The sequence below is a fragment of the Arvicola amphibius genome, chromosome 12 (genome assembly GCF_903992535.2).
Source record: "Arvicola amphibius chromosome 12, mArvAmp1.2, whole genome shotgun sequence".
NCBI lineage: Eukaryota > Metazoa > Chordata > Mammalia > Rodentia > Cricetidae > Arvicola > Arvicola amphibius.
The window spans coordinates 149,681,221-149,704,380 of NC_052058.2; the positions used below are offsets into that span (position 1 = coordinate 149,681,221).

At 50.1% G+C, this 23,160-nt stretch overlaps 1 protein-coding gene across 1 annotated transcript in view; it reads right to left on the bottom strand.

The window, feature by feature from the left end:
• Ntrk3 (neurotrophic receptor tyrosine kinase 3) overlaps positions 1 to 22,620 on the bottom strand; it is a 362,281-nt gene extending 339,661 nt beyond the window's left edge. The window contains 1 exon segment of the mRNA XM_038313662.1: positions 22,373 to 22,620. Within this exon segment, the coding sequence (XP_038169590.1) occupies positions 22,373 to 22,620 (248 nt within the window).
• Between the last annotated feature and the right edge of the window lie 540 nt (positions 22,621 to 23,160).

Consider the following 23,160-nt stretch of genomic DNA (forward strand, 5'->3'; position numbering starts at 1 on the left):
AGGGCAGACCAGAAGGAGAATGGAAAGAAAGGGGACATAGAAGCAGAAGGTGCTCGTGAATACAGATAAAGATGAAACGTGTTTGTTGCTGATGCTAATGCAGCTCTCACAAGAGAAGGCCATTGCCTGAAGGAAGACTAGCTGGTTGGACAGCCATGGAGAAAGTTACCAGTGGACATGGCCCAAGGAGCTCCCTGAACATGGCCAAGTCTTTCACCGCTTCTCAAACAGCCCTGCTGATCCCCCATGGTGGCCCCCTTCACTATGGTCTCCAGTCGGAAACAATACACCTTGTTCAAGCCATGCCTAGGCTTCATGCAATTCCTCTCCCACAAGCATCAGCAACTCAGTGTCCCAAGCAGAAGGAACAGTTCTTTCCACACGGTCTGGGCCTGATGGTGCCTCTTTTCCTTCATGGATTGCAGCCCTCCCTAACATTGCACTCAACATAGAATCAGCATTGCTTTGAATTTGTTTGTTTGTTTGTTTGTTTACCTATTTATGTGTGTGTTTGTTACTCCGTTCACCCTTGCTGCCACCCACATCACCCAGCCCTGGGGTTTTCAATGGTCTCCATCTTTCTCCCACTTGTACCTACACCTCCCCTCCTCAGTCCATGATCTGCTACAGATTATCTATAGAATGCAAACCAAAAGTACCTGCCTGGATGCATGTAAACATATGCACACACACGCACACACAAACACACACACACCGCACATACATTTATACAACGTACATACAATAGTCTTGTCCGGTTCACATGTTTAATTTATGCTACTTTAGTCTGTGCACCCAGGAAGACTAAGAAGGGAAAGAGTGGCTACCTTTTAAATACTATTGCTACAGCCCTCTCATTCCCTGTGGTATAACTGCCCCAGCTCCCTCGGCTACTGAGGGCCTCTTGTTCACTGTGATGTAACTGCCCCAGCTTCCTTGGCTGCTGAGGGCCACTCAGAGTGGGCACAACTTGCAATGCTCAACCAGGAATTAAGATTTTCGAAGACCATTTTGTCTTTTTGTCTTGTGAATTAACTCTAGAATTCACTTTACTATGAAACTTAATGGAAAACGTGTGTGTGTGTGTGTGTGTGTGTGTGTGTGTGTGTGTACATATGAGTGATTTCCTATTTTCTATTTTTCACCCCTGGCTTTGTTTTATTTTCATTCAAAAGCTTGTAATTTAAAAAAAAAAACACTGCTTGAACTTTAAGATTTACCTGCCAGGCCTCTGATGACTCTGACCATGAAGCCAACATGGTGGTACAGAGGCTAAGCCTGCTGTTCTGGGCCATCCTCAAGTGAGTCTCAGGGCTTCTTGTCAGCTCTCAGTTCCTCAAGGCCCCCTACTCTCATGTAAATAGGGGCCTTGCATTTCCTCTGCTCCACCCATGACTTTTGCTGTGTAGTACCCCCAAAACAGCTTCCTTCACCTCCCTCCCTATCCAGATCCCACCTATGCACCAAGGTTGATGGCTACATTGCCTCCTACCTCACTTTCCCAAGCTGTCACCTCACCCCCCACCGCATCCTACTCTATGACAATCTTTTTCCTTGCAAATGCCTTTGTCTCGTCAGCCTGGACCTAATTCACCCCACCGTTGTATCCTCAGCAGGCCGCTTTGCACCCTACAGATGCCCAAAGACAGAGGAAGTTGAGCATAGTGAACTGGATTGAACTGGATTGTCCAGCTGTGAGTTGGGCTAGTTTGACTTGACCTTCATTCAATAATTATATTCTTTGAACCAAAGTTCTGGGGAAATTGGCAAACCATGCAGAACCCGGGACTTTAGTCTATTGTGGTTTTGCTTGTCTTTTGCTGATTGGTTGGTTAGTTGACCGGCTGGCCCTTTTCTCATTGGAAAGTTGGGAAGTTGGCCTTCGGTCCCTTCATTTGAAAGGCACTGTCTGCTGACAGGCTAAGTCCCTCCATGAGTGACTTCTGAGGAGTCGATTTTCTAGACACTGACCATCAGCAGATGGTGGCCCGGAGCTATGAGAAGAGTTATGGAACATCCTAGGAAATGGACCGGACTCCTGCTAAGGACCAGAAGACACTCAGCTCCAAGTCCTGCAGAGCCACTTCAGAGCAATCCATGGCCACCCTGCCCTTTGAGAGTTTGGGGAAGTTAAGGTCATTAACCCTTACTAAGCCCAGAGTTATGGTTCATGTCCACAGCATCAGGGCAGAGGGTACCAGGCTGCCTGAGCTCCTTGCTGTCCCCCGGCCCACAATCAAAGTTTGACTAAAGCTCAGGCTTTGCTTTATAAATCTCTGCCTCTTAATGATGGCTTCAAGGCTGAGGGGAGAAAGGACCATTAAACTCACTGAATAAGTTAATGGGGCAGAGAGAATCTATTTCGGAGCCACCCCAGGCTATTTTCCTCTGGAGCTAAAGCCTGAATAAGCAAAAAGAAAAAATTAAAACCATAGAGTACATTGCCAATAAATAACCCCGGGTGTAATCTCTCAGCAGCTAGGGCTTCATCTGAGCTGATATTATAATGCAGATCAGTCGCAAAGCATCTCCTTTTCAGAGCTCTACCTGCAGCTTGGGCTGGGGCCCTTCCTTCCCTGTGTCTGCAAAGGATGATGCAAGGTTACTTACTCCCAGCCAGCCAGCCACCGTACAGCCAGCCACCGTACAGCCAGCCACCATACAGCCAGCCACCGTACAGCCAGCCACTGTTCAGCCTTCAGGCCTCTTAGGGATCGCAGGCAGAAGATGCCTCCCCAAATCCACACAGAGAAATTCAAGTTAGCATCTCATCAGACTATCTCAAGACCCTCCAGTGTTCCTGCTGTAGAGATCCCCCAACTGAGAGAGCCCAGCTGTCTCTGACTCTTTAGAATTTGTGCACCTTACACTAGATCTGGAGACCACAAAGCTGGCTCTCTTCTTTATAGCAAGTGAACACAGGATGCTGGTTTCTTCCATTTGGACGCCTCCGCTTCTTGAGAAAATCTCTTGCTCTCCTTCTTCTTCTCCCTCCTCAAACCCCTGACAGTTTCCCACACCCTAGGCCCACTTCCCTGTCCTGTCCTGGGAGAGACCCACAACTCTCCACTGCCCCCCTAGAACAAAGCCAGAAACCTGAGACTTAGGGCAGGGAAAACACAAATAATTAAATAAGCCAGAACTCCTGTTGGTAAATGTTGAGTCCCACTAGACACGCGGTGTTTACTCTTTAATATTTAAACATGTTAATTAAATCTCTGAATAAACAAATATATTTTAGCAAGTAGTGTTCCCAAGCTGGAATCCTGTCACCATGCCCCTAGGTACCTTTCAGGTGGGAGTAAAGTCTTCTAAACTACTTCCATGTGTTGACAAACCAGGTAGGGACTGCCGACTATCCCCCAAAAAAATAGATAATAGCACATCACCCCTAGGGATTCCAGAATGTCCCTCAGCCTCCCTGACCTTCCAAAGACCCTAAGGCCTCCTGTTCCCAGCAGGTGCTCTGGTCACTCATGGATTAACCTAGTGTTTACTTAGCCAGGCACACCTAAGTATTAGCGGGCTAGAGAGAGACAGAACAAAACCCTATCCCACTCACCATATGTCTCCCAATCATTTCTGTTGCTTTTTGTTTAGAAATTTCACATAGCTCAGGCTGGTACCAAACCCTTTATGTAGCCGAGGCTAGCCTTCAACTGTTGGGTTACAGAATGTGGCACCAAACCTGGCTCTCACACCGTCTCTATGAGAAGCCTCTATTCACCAAGCTTTCCATGATGTCCGCTCCCTTCTTCTCCAGCCAGGGTGGACTGCCTTATGCTCCCCATGGTTCCCTTTCTTCCTGTCGTTCCTGCTGCCTGAAAAAATACCCATCTCACCCGACCTCTCTGGGTGGCTAACGTCTGCTCTTCTCCAGCGTTCAGTTTAGCTCTCTTTATCCAGAAACATTTTCCATATGCCCTACCCCTGGATGAAGGACCTTCCTAAGATAGCCCTTCACCCATGCCTTCCTCTCCCCAGCCTATCTCCTAGGATGAAGAGGAATTACCTTCTGTTTAACAGAGAAAGCCCCGTGAGACTTCCCAGCCCTTCCCACAGGACTCTCAGCTAAATCACTGGAAGAATGAGACATTGGCCCAGGGGAGTTGTCTGGCTTCCCTCTGGGAGCCATAAGGGATGCAGCTTTGGTCGCTGGGTGGTGGTGTGCCATTGCAGGCAAGAACACATCTCCCCAGGGGGAGCAGCTCTCAAGGAGCCCCCACTGTCGACCTGGCCCTGGCTTCCCAGTGGCAGAGTGGACCAGGGGGCTCCAAGAACACCAGTGTACCTTGGGCTGGGAGTCTCACAGGCGCTTCCCACCACTTTCAGAATTCTGGCAGACTAGATCCCAGGTCTGCCACCTTACAGATGGGCCAACTTGAGCAGAGAAGCCTTCCTCTGCTCATCTGCAAGGCAAAGACCCAGTGGGAGTCCCATGAACAGTTTCACCTAACCCAGGTCAACCACAAGCCGTCCTGTATGTCAGCTGGTAGGACTCCTGTGGAAAGGGGCCAAGCCAGGCTGTGTCTTCAAAAGTGAAACACATTCATCATACTTCCCGGAGATTCCCATTCCTGGGAAATGACCTGAGAGAAACAAAAAACATATGTTCGCCAAAAGGCTCACACAAGAATGTTCACAGCGGCTCTCGCCACGAGTCCAAAACTAGAAGCTGCCCACAGCTTCCAAAAACAGAACAGATAAGCTCAGGTTGGCCACACAGTATAATACTACATAGCCATAAAAAGGAACGCAATGCTGTTCTCTCCAGCACGTGGGTGAATCTCAACACCACATCGTTCTTGCTAAATGTGAAGTCCATGATTCTACCTGTATGAAGCCATGGGTCACACATCAGCAATCTATTGCTGGCGAGCTCAAAAGCTCAAAACAGTAGTCACCTATGAGGAGCTGATGGCAGAGACAGACTTGGAAGGGACATGAAGGAATTTTGGGAGGGGTTAGGAATGTTCTTGATCTGGATGGATGTGGGATCCACCAACACTACTATTAAATGACATATAGACTCAAATAGTTAGGCAGCATTCACTAACATCTACCATTCTCTGAAATACATCAGGGCAGCAGGATGAAGCCAGATATGGGAGGCTGAGGCAAGATGATTATTCAGATCCCGAACAAAATTCTATCATATAGCCTAGGCCAGCCCCAAACTCCTTATGTAGCCAAAGCTAGCCTTAAATGCCTAATCATCCTGCTTCTATCGCCTAAGTGCTGGATTATAGGTATATTCCACCAAAGTTGGCAACTGGATCATCAACTCTACAAGTAGCCCAAGTTCACTGGGTTTTTACATGATATGCCTATTCCCCACTTCTCTGGCCACAAACATACATCAAGAGAAAACCATGTACTGGGCCAACATGAAGGCACACACCTTTAATCCCAGCACTTGGGAGACAGAAGCAGGAGGATCTATGATTCAAGGCCAGCCTGGTCTGCAGAGCAAGTTCCAGGACAGCCAAGGCTATACAAAGAAACCTTGTCTGTTTCAAAGAAACTAGGAGAGAGGGGGGGGGGGGTTGACCATATGAAAGTGACTGTCTACAAGCCAAGCCAAGGACAGAGAGAGACCTGGGTAGGAAATGGCCCTGCTGATATCTCGGTCTTGGATGTCTGGCCCCCAGCACCATGGGAAAACACAGTTTTATCATTTAACCTACTCAGGCGGTGGAATTTTGTGACATCAGCATTAACTGATTTCCATTTTATTACTTGTGCTTTAAATTTCAAATATAATAGATGCAATATTTTTGTTGCTTAGAGATTCTAGAGTTTTATTTTAATAGATATGCAAAAGGAAGGATTATACATCAAAAGCATTATCTACCTATCATCTAGAATATTGACCTTTGTTCGGGGCTAGGAAAAAATAAGATAAAATAAACAGAATGAAAAGTCGGGTTTTCTAACATAAAAAATAATCTCTATTACTTAGAAGGCTAAGCAAGAAGATTCCAGGTTCAAGGCCAGCCTGGGATACAGTGTGAGCTACAGCCCAGCAGGGACAACTGGTATCAAAATAAAAGGTAAAAGGTGAGCTTGAGGGTGTAGGGTGCTTGTGTAGCACTACAAAATTAAAGGAAACTAAAAGCCTGCATATAACCTGTTTCCTCTCTTTCCCTGGAGTCCAAGGCAGTTCGGAAGCTGGTTTATGCCGAGTTAGTGTGTCCTCTTACCATGTAACTGTGATCATAAGCACTAGAACGTTGTAGCTATTAGTCGTGATATTTTACGCATTGCCTTTGTTACGGTTACTATTGCTCGGATGAAACACCATGACCACAAGCAAGTTGAGGAGAAAAGTGTTTCTTTGGCTGACACTTCCACATCAAGGCTCATCACTGGAGAAAGTCAGGATAGGAACTGAAACAGAGCAGGAACCTGGAGGCGGGAGTTGCTGCAGAGGCCACGGATGGGTGCTGCTTACTGGCTTGCTCCTCATGGTTTGCTCAGACTACTCTCTTGAAGAATTCAGGACCACTAGCCCAGGGGTGTCCCCACCCACAAATGCGCTAGACCCGCCCCTCAATCACTAATTAAGAAAATGCCCTACAGGCTTGTCTAGTTTCTCAATGGAGGTCCCCTCCTCTCCAATGACTCTACCTTGGTTCAAGCTGACATAAAACTAGCCGGCACACATACATGGCAGGCAGTGGTTTTTAATCAGCTTGCGAAACAGTGCCGTGTTACTCTATGGACAGCCAAGTTTTCTCTGTACCACATAAGTCCATCATTTCCCTGTGACATGACTTCACTTCTGGACTGAAATGTCACACGGTGACATCTCAGCTTATTTCCTGCCACTTTGCTTTGACATATGCTGCTACAGTACACGTGGGAACCCAGGTCCTACAGTGAAGCCTGGGTCTGAACCTCCACAACCACCCACATCTGTACCCGTCGAGCAGCACGTGTCTCTCCTGGCCCCTACTTCCTCAGCTGCAAAATGAGAGCAATCGTCACACATGTGACCACGGCGTTGATTAAGTGAGCTACTATATGGCCCGCGCCGGGTGCACAGGAAGCAGGCGGCACACAGCGGCTGCTGACTCTATACACAGGGACCAGAGCAAAAGAATAATCCACAAACAGGGTCTGGAGAACAATGAGATTCTTGAAGGCAATGCGACAGTAACTGGAAGGTCCCAGATGAGCCAAAGGAAGACCAGAGGCCCAATTAGTCAAGAGAAGCATCTGGGCCTAAAGACTCTGGGTGGGAAATGTTGTTTGGGAATGGAGAAGGAAAGTTCAGGTTGGCTAAGTGCTCCAGGATTCCTGTGGGAGGATCATGGGAGGTGAACACCAGAGAGATGTGCTTAAACCCAGAAAGCTCCAAATGCAGACAAAACTCTAGCCTTTACCTTGGGGACAATTTGGAGCCAATGAAGCCTTTTGAAATGTAGTTACACAGTGACATCCCTTGCTTCTCCTTGTGTAAAATAGTTATTCTTTTACCCCTCAGCTATACACTGTAAGTCTAAATGGGTTCAGGTGAAGCGCAGCCCGGTGGGGAAAGATGAGCAAATGTGGGCCAAGGTCAAGAGGGAGCGGAGCCAGGTGCAATGTTTAGGGTGCAAAGGAGAGAAGGAAGCAGAAGGAACCTGGCATCATGTCAAGCTCTGTCAGGACATGTTGGGAAGCAGGCTGGTGTTCTTTGAGGAGAGAAGCAGTAAGACTGGTAATGGTTGGAGAAATTATTCACAGACGTCTTCTGTGAAATGGGAAGGCACCACTGAGCCTCTCCAGACTATACAGCATGAGAGCCGCAGGCGTGAACAGTCACACTCCAGGTGCGGTCATGGCCCAGCAGCCTGTGCTCTCTCCCACACTGCGACGTCTCAGGCCAGCAGCTAATGTTTGGAATCAGAAAGCCTTCATGTGTATGTACAAGAATGTGCATGGATATATGTGTGCACGCGCACCCGCACACGCATGTACACACAAACTCAAACCTAATCTAAAAATGTAAAGTATAAAATCTTAAACTCTTTGAGCACTAACCCAACACAAGCTGTGGAAAATTCTGCAAGATGAAACTTTGGGTCATGAACAAAATTATTTTAAAAAAAAATGTTATATAAATAACCTTAGGGCTATGTGTAGTAGGCATATATGAAACATAAATGTATTTCATGTTCAGACTTGAGTCTCAGCCCCAGGGTATCTTGTTATATAAATGCAAATATTCCGAAATTGGAAAGCAGTCTGAAATCCAAAGCATTTGTGATCCTAAGCTATTCAGAGGAGGGGTGTATGGCTGTCGTAATACCTGTCTCCGGAGGTTCTGTGGGTCATGCAAAGGACTTGAACTAAGAGAACCCTTAGCCTTCAAATTGCTCATGGAACACGGTCACTCTCGCTATCCATGAATTCAAGTTTCCAGAGAAGATCTTTCCAGTAAGAGGAGAGCAGAGCTCAAGACCCATGGAAGGGTGGAAAGTATGGAAGGGTGGACAGAAATCACACCCAACATCCGACGAGACGCGCGTGCACCATCAGCAACCCAAGAAGTCTTCTGGAGAGCTTGGAGACACAACGTGAGCCTGCTCTAGTCTATCAGTCTTTACTCCACAAAGTCCACTACAGGGACAGAGCAGAAGGAGCCATACCAGAGTCATCTGTCCCATGATCGCCCCTGGGTAGGCCAGGATGCTAGAGGGGAGCCTGAGAGAGTGGCCTAGACTGCGCAGAGGTCAGGAGTTGGCATGGGGCTCAAGGAACAGGAAAGACTAGGCAGTTACTTCTATGAGGATGGGAGATAAGTCCACAAATCATCTTAGACAGAGGTCGGGAGATCTGTTCCTCTGTGGCTGAGATTTGGAGGAGGGTGAGGACTGTTGGGGTTCACTCAGGCTGTAGAGTATGACTGGGTGCTGGGGCAGAAAGATGGAATCCTCTTCTTCAACAGCACACAAGACCCATCTCTTCCTCCATCCTTGTACCCCTTCCTCCCTAAGCCCCTCTCACCCAGGCTCACCTCTACCTATCCGGTTTTCTGACTCCACAACCCCTGGATAGAATTTCCTTTAGGAACTTGGCCCTGGGGTCTGAGAGGATCTGCTGTGCCACCTCTGGCCCTCTCCTATCCTCTAAGGTAGATCCCAAGGAACAAGGGCCAGGGCTAAAGGCAAGAGACCCAGCGAGTTGATGCCCAACCTTGGGCATCCTAAAATGACAAAGACAGCTCAGACTATGTCTGTTCATCCCTTGCATCGCTTTTTCATGGCTTCCACAGAAGCAGCTGGCCAATCACAGGCCCTCAAATAGCGCCACACTGAGTAAATATCCAGACAGACAAGTGAAGAAAGAGGAACCAGGGACATCCGTCTACCGGAGAGCACACAGGACACACAGGTCTCCAACGTCCTCGTGTCCCCCCTCTCATTCTAGAATCCTGGATTTGCCTTCTAAGCAAGCCACTTGTCTCTAGAACTTTGTTTTACATACACAGAGTGGCACAGTAGAAATGGAACTCCCCTTCCTTGTCTTCCTAAAATGCCATGAGGCTTCTGTGGGTAACAACAGGGCCAGGAGGCCAACTTCACAGCCAAGAGGCCCCAGCCTGGCATCTCACAACACTGATAACCAACATTCAAAGGACCTGGGGCAAGTAAGTCGAGAATGTCTAAATCTCCATTTAGGAACATTATGCCCTCTCTATCTCAGAGAATCCATATTTACACACACACACACACACACACACACACACACACACACACACACACCTTTCCTTTGAACTTTTCATTAGATGAGATCCTCTTCCTGAAGAGCCACAGATCACCTGTCTAATTTTAAGATGCGAGAGGGAAAAACAATGCTTATTTTCTCAAAGTTAGGCCCCAAGGCTTTGCATCCTATCAAGCCTGTGACCGCTGCCAGGGACCGAGGTGACACACAGGGGTCTCCCTTTTGTCTGTTTCCTACCACTGGAAGGGCAGAGCTGGCCCTGCTAGCACAGCTGTCCCTTCTTCCTCCATAGCCTAGTTGCTAGGAGACGCTAGACAACGAGGTCAGTGCCAGACACCTGGGTACCACACAGTGTACACCCAGCCCCAGCTCAGGGTTCACAGTGGGCCGAAATGTCAGCATCAGGCTCAACCAGCTCTTTGTCTGCTGTGTACTTTGAAAGCTATCCTTGGGGAAATGATCCCTGCCCATTAACATCTACCCCAAAGACAGAATCCAGAAGCTTCCATAGAGCACAGGGATCTTCCGTGAAAGAGGGAGAGCTAGAACTGATGACCCTAGATCCTAAAACTAAGATACCCAGACTCTTCCGGGTAGTCCTCCGTTTACTGCTAGGGACTATGAGGGGCCCTCACTTCTCTTCCACGCTACTCCCCTCTGGGTGCATTTGAGACAATGTGTCTGCCAAGGGACTGTAACTCCCTCTCCCCCATATCCTTGCCCCTCCCCCTCCCCTCATGTTATTTCCCACTCAGTGTCTTCTCGCCCCATTTGTTAAAATGACTGCCACTTAAGAGGTGGCAGGGAGTCAGAAACACAATCCGGAGCAAAGCTGATATTAAATAACTTCCTGAGCCTGCACGCCTGCCAATGTTCCCTCCTGGGTCTCAGGTGCATACATGAAGAGGTAAAGTGGGGTAAGAATACAGAGATACCCCGGTTCTAGCCTGCGGCCATTCCTTCACTAAGAGAGGACTTCTGCTTTCTCCAGGCTGTATGCATCACCTGCAGAACCTGAGGTTTAGCTGTTATCAGTACACAGGTTTTACTTGAACCCCCCCCTCCACATCACCCCATACACACACCAAGCAAAGGATATATAGCCAACCCGGAAGCACCTGCTAGCCAACCAGTCCAGCCCTGTTTTCCAGATAGATACACAGACCACAGGACCTCCAATCTCTTATCCAAGACCAAGCAGACATATTAAAGCTCCTCAAAAATACAAACACCCACCATCAAGGGTGGGGAAGAGGGAGGAAGAGGGAAAGATGCCCTAGGAAGCACCAACAAAGGTCTGAACATTAGATGCCAGGATTGATCGGGGACAATAAAGTTAGTCCATTTGTGACTTCCTCCTACAGGTCCAGGCAAGAAACACCACTAACAGCTCTCACCATGCTAACATCCTCAGCAAATCACCCACAGCACCCAGAAATTAAAGCAGTGCAAATACCAACCACGGAGTCTCTGAACCCGGGATCACCACAATATCCAACACCTACCCAAGACTTGCAGTTCTTCATTTCAGCCACTTGGTAGTGCTGCTTCCCCTAGTGAATTGGAACCACAGATTATTTGTGAAAGGGAAAAATGACCCTGTCAGTCCCACAGGGCTACGACCCAGCTTCATCCTTCTTCCAGAAAAAGGCCAGTCACTGAGAATCCACGGTGTTCCAGACTTTCCACACATCATGCAATTTAATTCCTGCAGCAATTTCTCCCAACCACACCCCCTGTAAAATCTCACCTTTCACGTGGATTTTTTTAAAAAAATGGTACACAGAGAAACTAAGTAACTGACTCATCATTTAAACAAGCAAGAAGAGCACCAACTGGAACCCTTAGTCTGACACCAAATTCAATGACCTTTCTTGTGGTGCACAAATAGACCTCCCTTGAGACCTCAGTCAGTGCAGTGACCTGTGGTTAAATCAAGCTGGTTGGCCATGACCTCAGAGTTACCGGCATCTGGGAAGGGACCAGGTGCAGAGCCGACTTTTCTCAAAGGAGCAATCACAATAGGCTACATAGCACCTACACAGCAGAAATCATGGTCTAGTGCCCTCTTGTGGCTTAACATGGAACTGGAGCGATATACTTGATGGCTAGGATTGGACAGAAGGGATTTAGGGTTGCTCCTGCCACATTGAATACCTAAGCTCTTCCTTCCAGGGCAAGTCCTGGAGCCCCCTCTGCGGCTGGTTCAATTACAGGAACCAAAAGGAAATCCGTAAGTGAATGGCAAATAATATAGAACAAGTATAGCAACAGAGCCACTTGGGGCTATATCTGCGGGGAGGCGAGGTACTCCTAACTTAACCTGGTCAAAGATTTCTATCATCCAAACCCCTGGGGCTAGAGATGGGGGAGATAGGCAGGGAAAAGACTTTGCCTGGAGCCCTCTGACCCTTGATAGGTCAGACAGGTGTCATATCAGTAGGAACCATATTCTCCCCGTCCTGGTGACAAACACATACTTCGCTGCTTGTCCCCTTCCTGAACTGCACACTGTGGTGGCGCTCCTGCTGCCTCCTGCAGCTATGTATAGATGCTGACTACCCTCAACATCCCTTCATTCATATCTCCCAGAGCCCCCAAAATGTCCCTGCTCCCCACCTCCTCCGACTCTCCATTTACCAGTCAGCCTCTGTACCCCTAGACTATGAAAGGCACCTCACAACCCAACAGGCCCAATTTTCAGCTAAGGAAACAGACTGCCGAGTGACTTGCCTGGGTCCAAAGGAGGAAAGGTCCATGAGCCAAAGTTCCTAATCTCCTGGAGCTGCACTAAGCTGCCTCTGGGGGGTTGGGGGGGGGAAGAACAACTGAAAACCTGGGGGCATGGGAACCCTTCTAACTGAACCCCTGAGAAGATGAATCTGTTAGGGAACGCAAAATGAACAGGATGCGAGAAATACCAGAAGTAGGAAGAACAGATGAAGGGCTTGAAAATACCCTTGCTTGTGAAGATGCCGGTCTGGGATGCTGTGCTGGGGAGCAGGAGGAATGAGAGGGAGGAAAGCAGCATCGGGAGCCGCCCCACACCCGCACCGTACACATCCTCGTAGCGATCTTACGGCAACTCTGGGCCCTTTTATTATCACCATTCTCATATTAGGAAGCCAAGAGTCAAATTTTAAAAAACATGAATAGCCAGTCCGGGTCACCACTGATAAGTGTCAGGGTCATAATCAGGAACCTCTATTTGTGACCGCCATCCACACATGGCTCTTCATGCAAAGGACCCCAGCTAGGAGAGAGCACTATAGATGTTCACCCCATCCCTGCTTCCCAGTGGCTCTGCCTTGAAAAGAGTCAAGAAGATGTTGGTGGGCAGGGATGGCTCACAAGAAAGAGTGCCTCGTCTGTATGCCTGGGCCAGTCAGCTAGTGGGGGATGATCTTTGGGACAGAGACAGGCCCTGGGCATGCAAGCTCAGCACAGAGCAGACAAGGCAGCTGCTAGAGGTGGGGGCAAGGTCCACTGATGGACCACTGAGCACAGGAAATCAAGCATCCCACTCAGATCCAGAACTGCCTGGAAGAGAGGGGGACCAGTGGGTATCACTCACAGCAGGCAACCACTAACAAAGGGGGTGTTTTCATACCCATTCCTGTATCCAGGAAAAAGCACACTTGAGGTCCCCAGGGGTTAACAGACAACTCTGAGCTCCCACCCTGGAAAATGCTGGGGTATCGTGTTTACTGAGCACTGACTTGGCCTTCAGTAATTGCCCAATTCGGTAGAGGGCAGGGAAGGGTGAAAGCTACACTCACTCTCAGGCAAGCATATCAAGCAGCCTGAGGGAAGGGGTGTATGAGGCTCACTTCTTCCAAGACACTGACTCCAGGGTCACTGCCAGCTTTCGGTGTCCCTATCAAGCCTGAGATTTTCCTGAGCAGGAACATATGTCCCTCTAGTTCCATTGCCCAAGCCAGAGCTCTGCTCCCTCCTGCTGCTTCTGACACTAAATAAGGTGAGGAGAGGCTGTTCCTTCTAGCCTAGGCTCCCTACAGTCTCCTCCCACGGAGCTAGTGACTTCTAAGACAAAATAGCCAGACTGGTATTTTGGTATCACATCTTTGGACTACACAGATACAGCGAAAATAGGGCCGGCTATACAGTGACGTCCTCCCAGCCAGAAACTCAGCCCTGATTCCTGGCAAGCTCCAAAAATCCAAGCTGGCAATACACTTGCCGCTATCCCAGCTCCAGCTCTCTCCTGGTGAAACCACGAGGCAAGGATCGACGCGCGCATCATACTGCCCTCTGGTGGCCATCAGAAGTCTACACAGAGACAGTCTCCGCAAAGCTGGAAGCCGGCGGCTTTAACGTTTGTTTACAGAAACCTCAGACGTGATGCGCCGGGAACGCAGAGAAGAGGCACTTGTGCGTGTACAAAGACGCCCCCAGATGCGCACGCACGGCACAATGTACTGCTACAGGCAGCCCAGGTATTAGGACTTTGAGTCTCAAACTGCTCCCTTCGTTTCTCCCTCTCCAGGGAAACTCGGGAATCTTTCCTGCCTCTGCAATCCCTGAGCCTCTGGTGCAGACATCAACGCGGGTGGGGGTAGGAACCCTAGGGCTGCAAGGCCCAGCATCCTCGTCTGCTTGGTGCTCCTAGCTCACTGGGCTGCGGCATATCAATTCATCTGTCTGCCAAGTTCTTCCTCTGAAAAATTGGATTTAGCCCAAATTATTCCCCACCTCCTTTTCCTGATTTATGGTTCAAAGTCTTGATCGTCTCCCTAATTCAAATCCTCCCAGTCACCCAGAAATGGAAACAACAGGGCACTCGTCTGACCACAGATCCTGCGAAGGAGGTCAGACAAACCATCCATTTACTGGTGCCCAGTGACCTTGTGGGAAAGAGCGTTAGATGACCCCACTGTAAGGGTAGAAACTGAGGCCACAGAGGTTCTGGGACATGGCAAACCCTTGCCATCAAGAGGCGGCAGCAACAGGGTTTGCCCAGCAGTGTTTCTGCGGGACCCTCTCTCCAGCTGTCTCCATGGGGACATCAGTAGTCTCACCTCTCACCATTATGGCTTATCCCTATGGGGAGACAGAAGCCTCATCTATGAACAAGAATGGTGGAGAGTCCAGCAAGAGGAGGGAGCTGGAGGGAACGAAGACTACTAACTCAGAGAAGCAGCAAGATGAAGGCCCAGAAGCACCCTGAATTCCCCCTTCAGGAATAACACTCCCAACATCAGCTTCCAACGCTAGCTGACCAGCCTTTCAGATTCCCCACCACACACCTTCTGCTTTGCCTCCAACAGCTTTGGTAACCCCAAAGCTCTGACTAAGAGAAGATAGCCAGCCCTCTCCTCCCCTAGCCAGGCTCTCTCTGGCCACAAGCATCATGAACATTGTCCTGATGACCAGGCTTCAACCCAGAGAGGGGAAGACTACTACCCAGCAAGCAGCTTCCTGCATCCCTGCCAGCCACAGCTTGTGCCTGGGCTACTGTGGCGTTTGGGAGACCTCAGAGGTCAGGACAATGTGGGGGAGCCGAAGATGCCTGGAAGAAGGGTGATGGGCAGTACTTTGGGAACAGACCAGGAGGAAACAAAGCCTCAGTTTCCATTCGAAGTCTGGGGCTTTGTTGCTCAAACACCATCCCTCGCAATATCCCACTGGTCTTCCCTACAGTACCAGCCAGGGCACTTCTCACCCAGGGAACTGGAAAGATAGGAAATAAAGCCTCAAGGCCCCCCTTGGCCTCCACATCAATTCTCTTATTTTATTATTAATTTGTCACAATAGTAATATTTTACAATTATATTTATTAATTTACTATTAATAGTAATATATTACTACACTCACATGTGTATCTGCATGTCTATGATGCAATCATATACACTCACATACATACATATATATATATATATAGCATACAAAATAATATAGACAATAAACTTAATATTTAAATGCCAGACCACTTCAACATTTACTGGCTGTATGAAACCGAATTCCTTCTTTAGACTTGGCTTCCCCATCTATAAACAGGACTGATGTACATTTAATTGACAGGATTGGAACAGTGTCCGAGATACCGTAGGTGTTGAATAAATGGTGACTATAGCTAGTTATCAGGTACTCTACACTGTGGTCGGTTACTGAGCCCTCGGTAAGAACTGGCTTTTGTTAGTGACCATATATTGACAGCTTTCTCGTCATCAGGCTGTGACACAGGATACTTGAGCTTTAACAGTGCTATCCTATATTAGTTTTTATTATCTTCATCTTGCAGATAAGGAAATTGAGGCCCAGGGGAGCAAAGGCATTTGGGTACAGCTCGAGAGAAGCCAGGCTGGGAAGAGCAATGGAATAGAGAAGTTGCCCGAGTCTTCGTGTCTGATGATGCCTGCTTGGAGTTAGAATCCTGAATTTTCTACTACCCTAAACTGGACCCTTTGTGGTGGAACAAGCCAGACAAGGGCACCAGAGACAGAAGTTGAGGCCAGGGGAAAAGCCCCCCAAAACTTCTGAGTTCCTTTTTCCCCAGTCATCTGTGTGTATAGCTCAGCAGAGTCTTCGTTGAGTTTATTTCTAATTGGCAGGGGCTGCCGGCTGCAAGGAGCCCTGGGGCTGCCAGCTTCACATAGTTGCTGCCTCTGGGGACCCTGAATTTGGAAACATTGCCCCCAAGGGAGACACGGGCATGGAGGAGGCTCTGGCTTTGACAGAGTCTCCCCAAATAGGACACAAGATAGTACAAGAGACCATACCAGCACCTGGGGGTGCCACTGGGAAAAGATGTCCCCTAACATTCTGGGCAACTCAGCTGAGTCCCTTCTTCTCAAGCCCCTGAGGCCCAGGGAACATGAGGAAGGCCTGTTTACAACCTTCTAGGCCGTTCAGTTCTGACTTCGACAGAACCTTACCTTACACTCAAGAGAAGCAGAAACTCTGGGACTCCCCCAGAGGGAACTCCAGAGAACTCTCCCTGAAGGGGATCACTTGAGTTCTTCCTCTTGACAACCATCAGAAAGAAACCTGCCCACGCCTAGCCACCAGAAAGTGGTTATGGTTTTTTTTTTTTTTTAAAGCAGAGGCCAGGCATGACTCAGAGAATGACCTTGGACTCTGATTGGGCCATCCCAGCGGATCCCCAACAGATCTTGGTGACACAATCTTCATCAGCCAGAGGCATGGCCCTCAGCCACCCTCTCCAAGTCCCTCAGAGCGCCGTGGTTCTGTAATGCTGCTCTTTGGTCAAAAGAGCTTTCTGGAGGAAAATCCTCCTCATTTCCCTTTAGAGAAATAGGCCATAGGATACCCAGCTAACGGTTCAGCCCAAGGGCAACGGAGCCATGGGAACTAGACCAGCAATGGGGTGCACTGAGGAGCAGCTGTGGGCACTTCCAACTCCTCTGGTTCTTTCCCTTGGAACCTCCATGGTAGCTTAATCACCTAAAACTCTGGTTCTGCTCTTGTTGTTGTTTGATGAATCTGTAAAATGGGAATAATCTGCCCTGGTTATATAATTTAAATGGCTCTTACCAAAACAAGCTGAGCCACAGCAAACCGAGGCTTCAGATAAAAATGACTAGCGGAACTCTGTATAGACATGACTCCGCTGCAGAGTGTCATTTGCACAGTGGCCTGGCCCTGGGAAGGGTATTTCCAGCATTGGGAACAGAGATAGAGAGCTGAATACACCTGTGCCCACTGAGCCAGGTCCCATCTTACTTCCCCTCTCTCTGTACCAGTTAACAAACCACTTCATCAAAGCACTGCGTGCAACAGCCAAAGACCCGCAAATCACCTCTCCTGTCCCATCCCCTCTCAAACTCAGAGTCCTCCACTGACACCAAGGGCACCACGTTGTTCTGATTATGCATGATTTAGCAATAAAATATTTATCTTACAACCCCCAAACCCTCATATTTATTAAGTTATTATATGCTTAGATATCGCCAATCTGTACATTAAATATTAAATATCTCCCGTTATCGGCAAGAACAATTTGAGATGGATGTTCTAATATTTTCCTACACACAGTGGAGACCTCTCTCCAGCACAAGGATAACATCTTCACAAGGACATCTTTGTAGGCCTGAGCCCAGGGATGGGAAGGCGAGTCATGGAGTCAGTTGCTCAACCGCTAAGGAAAGGCCAGGGACCCTCAAACAGTCTGAAGTGTGGCGTCTGGTCTCGGTAGTCCATGACAAACAGGGTCCTGTGTCACAAATCCTGGAAGGTTCTGGGTGACCCGACTTTTCCAGAAGTGGGAAAGCAGATGGGGAAAAGGCAGTGGCTCACAGCCAGGGTGGACTGGCCTATGCCCTCCTCCTGGTGGTATCGCAAAGTCACTACAATCGCCCAAGAGGGACCCTTAAAGGAGGCCTGGCTGAGCCTCCTGGGGGATGTTTCCTGGCACTGAGATGGCAGATGTCCGAGTTGGAAGGGACACTCTGGCCCAAGGCCTGGATTCATAGTTAGATGTGCAGGCTGTGGGTGCCTGGAGCCCTCTAGGACATCCCAAGGCAGATAGGGAAAAGCTGTTATAATTCACTGTGTCCTGTTCTTTCCTTATTCCTAGACTGCCATTGTCCCCCCAAACGTACGCGATCGCTGCAAGAGCCACTCAATGGGGCACTGAGGGGGGAACCCCAGATCACAGACGCAATGTCATGACACTGGTAAGAGCCATCCACAGGAGGGGCCACAGATACATACCACATACCCAAGACACATCTGGAGCAGAGCCATCATCCCTTCCAAACACGAAGGGTCAGCTGGCAAGTCTGCCAGGGCAAGGATTGGGGTTTCAAGGCAAAGAGAGCAGCTGGAACCCTGCAGGACCCTAAAGAATCTCCCAGACTTCAGCTCAGCCCTCCTGGTCCCAACATCCAAGTCCTCACTCTCAAAGCTGCAGCCAGGGTTCCACGAGGTGTGTCCAAACGATCATGTTCTCAGCTTCCAGGTAGCCTCAGAGCTGATGTCCTTGGCCCCAGGGGTACTATGAGAGTTTAGTATCCTGGACATACTTGAACTTGATTCTAGGTCATGGGAGATGCTGACGCCCACCAACAACCTGACCACAGTATGGAATTCTGCCACCAAAGAAGTCCAGGGCTCCCTCTACCTTCCTAGTGATCACTCTATCCAGGGTATAGCCTCATCCCTTTCAACTCGCACCTCCAAGGCCCGCTTCAACTCCATCTATCTCTCTCAGGCTTAACCCTTTGTCTAACTACCGGGGACTTGGAGCCTTTAGGGCCTAGTTCATACTTTAACTAGGATTCCAGTTCTGACCGGCTTTTGTCACCCACCTCAGTCCTTAGAACAGAGAAACCTAGAGAACAGAGGCCCCAGATGACCCTTCAGTCAACAGAGAGTTTTCCAAGGAAAAGAGAAATACGGAACTTAAGAACCTGCCAAACACCTGGAACCCTGTGGCAGTTCAGGTGAATATACAAATGGCGGCTCAGGGCCCAGCCACCATCACATGGTCTTTGAAGTCCAGGCAACTCATCTCAAGAACATCTGCCCCAGCGATGGCACACTCTGTATGTACCTCCATCTTCATCCTACCACTCAGAGGACACACTATCCCAGACCAACACAACCCCGTAAGCCTGGCCTAAGGAGGCAGTCTCAGCCAGCCACCATCTTGGCCACTACCCTCCGGCCTTTGTGTCGTCAGAGCTTGGTAGGGTGTGGCTGTCCATGGATCCTTCTGGATGAATCTATGGTGTATTAAGAGCTACAGTAGCACAAAGGCTGCCCTTTGGGCCAGAAATGGAACCGAAGGGAGGAAGGGATCTGGTGGGGAGGGGGATCCTTTGGAACAGCTGGACTATGAACGGAAGCAAGACCCACACTTCTTCCCCGAAGTCTCGCGGCTCATTTCCCCCCTCATATTAACAGGGTGGTCAAGAGGGTAGGGTTTCTTCCACTCAAAGCTCTGGATGGATACAGTCACCACAACTACGTCCTCAAGAGAATTGGGACTAGGAGGAAACAAACCTTGTCCATCTAAAAACTTCACACAGAGTTCTCTATCTGAGGCAGGATACCTTAGAACAGCCTGAGAAACTGTCTGTCCGTGCGCAGAATCTGTCTGGCTGCAGGCCATCACCCAGAGCTCCAGGCTAACAGGCCATGCCCCTCCTGACCCTATACCTCTAGAAACACAGCTGAAGGACACCTCCCCAGGCCACACAAAGGTTGGGCCCTCCCTTGCCCTATGTTCCTCTCCATCTTCGAGCACCCACCCCTTCAAGTAGGCCTTGGGTGGGAGCCTGGGATGTTGGGCAGACCAGTGTTCAATGCTAGAATCAGATTGTAGGCCTGGGAAAGGCTCCCTTTTCCTTTAATCTTCCATTTCTAAAGGGGTATGCTGGGAATAAGGGCACATTCTTCCCTGGATGAGAAGGACTCCCCTCCTATCTTGAGATTCTCTTCCTCCGGACTGGGAGTCTGGGCCCTTGAGTTTTAGTCAATACCAGACACACACATAATAGGACACTGGGGGAAAGATGGGGTGAGAAGGGGTCATCTAACCCCGACCTCTGACCTCCCCCACCACTTACTCTGTGGTGTCAGGCGGATTTAGGAGAGTCAAGCACACGCCAAAGGGCTCCGGATCCACTCCCTGCTCATATGGCCACTGGCACTTTCCTGGGGTCCTCTAATGCCCAAGGGGAGCAAGAGGCCACCTGTGTCCCCTTCTCCCAACAATGTCTCCAGGAAAGACCAATCCTACTCTCCCCTGCGGGAACTGCTTCCCCCAGCCTCCTTTTTAGAGGTGTGACATCTCTGTGTGACCAAAAAGAGCCTATGTGATTGTGATCAACCCTGCCTCCCTGAGGGTTCCCAGGGATTTGCACAGCCTTGGAGCAGAGAACAAGCAGACACAGCTCACCGACTCCCAAACTCTCCAACCCTTGGCACAGCCAATCACCTGAAATTCTCCAAGCCCAGCTCCACAGCAGAAGCCACTAAGCTTGCTCAGTCCATCCCTCCACCCAGGGCCCCCAGAGGGTGCACTTCCAGGTACCAGCTTCCCTGACAAGTTCCCTCCAGACCTTGCCCCCAGGCATCCTCAGATTTACTGGATGGGCGCTGTGGCCTATAAGGGGGAAGAGGCTTTTTCCTTTTCCTCCTCTCCTTTCCCCTTCCCCTTGGTTGTCTATCTGGTCACCCTCGACCAGGCTGGAGGTGGTAAGGAGTGAATAGTAGAGCTAATAAGATATGGGTCAGGCTTGTCCCCTGGACCAGGAGTCAGAGACATGTCCTAGGGCTGTCCATTTCCCTCAAAGTGTAAGCTGCAAGAACCAAGAAGGCTGGTGGGCTCTGGAGAGAGCAAGGACTGCAATTCCTTCCGGCTTTGTAGCCCTGAGGCAATGGCTGGAGCAAAGAGAAGGTGGACACCGAGCTGGTAGTGTCCGTAGCACACTGAGTCCCTTCTTGCTCCAGTCCATCCCCAAGGAAAAGATCTACCCTAAATGCCTCCCCCAGAGCCTGGCCACCTTTCTACCCATCCTTTAGAAGCCCTGGGACAAAAAGCAACGAGGTGTCCTCTGAACATCCCAGGGGCATTCACACCCTTTGGGGTTTGGGGGGCGGCAGCAGGGTAGGATGGGTGGTGGTCACCTGGCTGAGGGATGAAAGAAAGGCTATGCCGGCTCAGGGTGCCTGAGCTCTTCCTTTCTCTCCCTCCCAGGCCTCTGGTCCCTATCCCTACCAAAGAAACACAACAACAAGAAAAGAGCAGGCCACCACTGCCACCGCAGGTCCCACTCAGACGGGGCAAACCAGGCAAACGCCAAGCAGAGTTCAATTTTTGAAATAAACAGAATCGCAGAATTGTAGAAGGAATCTCTTTCCCAAAACACGGTTCCTCCTCTCTTCTCCCTCAAGCAGCCTGACTCAGAATTATCCTGGGCAGTTAAAGAAGCCCAAGCCAGGAAAGGGTCTGTAGGCGCTCAGATGCAGATTAGGGTGGGAAAGGGGGGGATATCTCGGAAATGCCCAAAATGGGGTTGGAGAGGGCGGCAAGGGAAAGGAAAAGCAAAGAGGTAGGCGTCCATGACGGCCTGAACACGTCCGAAGTCTCCTCGGGAGCAGCAAGCTCCCAACTTGTTTACTTATTGGCACGTTTTGCTGTCTCCAAAAGGAAAGAGTTAAAATAAAAAATCTCAACTGGTTCCCAAGCAGTCCCTATCTGTCACCTTCCCTTCTCAGCTAAGCATTGCCTCTGCCGCCTCTATCCGCCACCGCCTGTCAGGAAACCGAGCCGCCTTCTACTTTATACCACTTGAGCGTGGCCAAACTGTTGCTATTTAGTGGGGGGCAAAGAACACAATTCGCACCCTCGAAACGAGCCGGCAAAAGGGTGGAGACAGGGGCAGGAGCTGGGCCCCGGGTGCTCTCCGCCCGGAAGGGTCCTCTCCAGGGAGAGGTACCCACCAGCATCATCCGATCACGCCTGGCTAGGGCAGGAGTCACCTGGAACACACAGCCCTATAGCATCTCCCGAGCCAGGGCGAGCCTGACGCGCGCCCGGCAGGCTGCGAGCAGAGGCGAGCTGGGGAGCGCAGGGCCGGTTCCCGGGCCGCGGGCGGGCAAGAGGGAGACGCGGAGCTGGGGCGTGGAGTGGGGGGGGGGCGGGTTGGGCAGCGGCCGCCTGACTTACATGGAAGTGATATTCCTTGAGATGTCCGTGATGTTGATGCTGGCGTTCCCATTGCTGTTCCCTGAATCCTGCCCTTCCAGGAGGGGAAAGAGGTTCCCATCGTCCGGCCGCCGGCAATTGATCTCAGTCTTGCTGCAGACACAATTTGCAGGGCAAGCCAGCACGGAGCCCACATAGTCCAGCCAGACGCTTCCCAGCAAGAAAATCCGCCAGAAACTACACTTGGCTGGGCAAAGAGAGACATCCATCTCCGATCGCTGCTTCTAAAAAAGAGGAGGAGGAGGAGAGGAGAGGGGGGTGGGGTGGGGGGGAGTGGGGAGAGCAGGGGGGGGGAAGGAAACAAAGACGGCAAGGGAGGGGGAAGGGGGAGGGGGGCCTCTGCCTTTGAAACGCCGAGCGATCAGATGCAAAATCCTTCAGCGTCGGAAACCATCGCGGCCGCCGCCGCCGCCGGGTGGGAGCCGCGGGGAGCGCCTAGTGGTGCGGTCTGCCGGGCATGGTGGCCGGCTCGGCGCTCGCCGGCTTGCAGGGTCCAGGAGCTCTGGAAACGAGGCGCACTCTCCGACTCCGAGACTTTGCAGGATTGCAACAACAGTCGGTGGGAAGGCAAAAAATAATAATAATAAAAGGGAAAAAATGGTGCTAAAGTCACCAAGTCCCACCTCCTGGGTAGAATTAAAACGGGCACACCTGCAAAACACACTCGCACACACTCACATACACACGCGTGGAGCTGGAGGAAGGAGGAGGAGGAAGATGCAGTCAGAGCTGCAGCAGCCGCCGCGAAT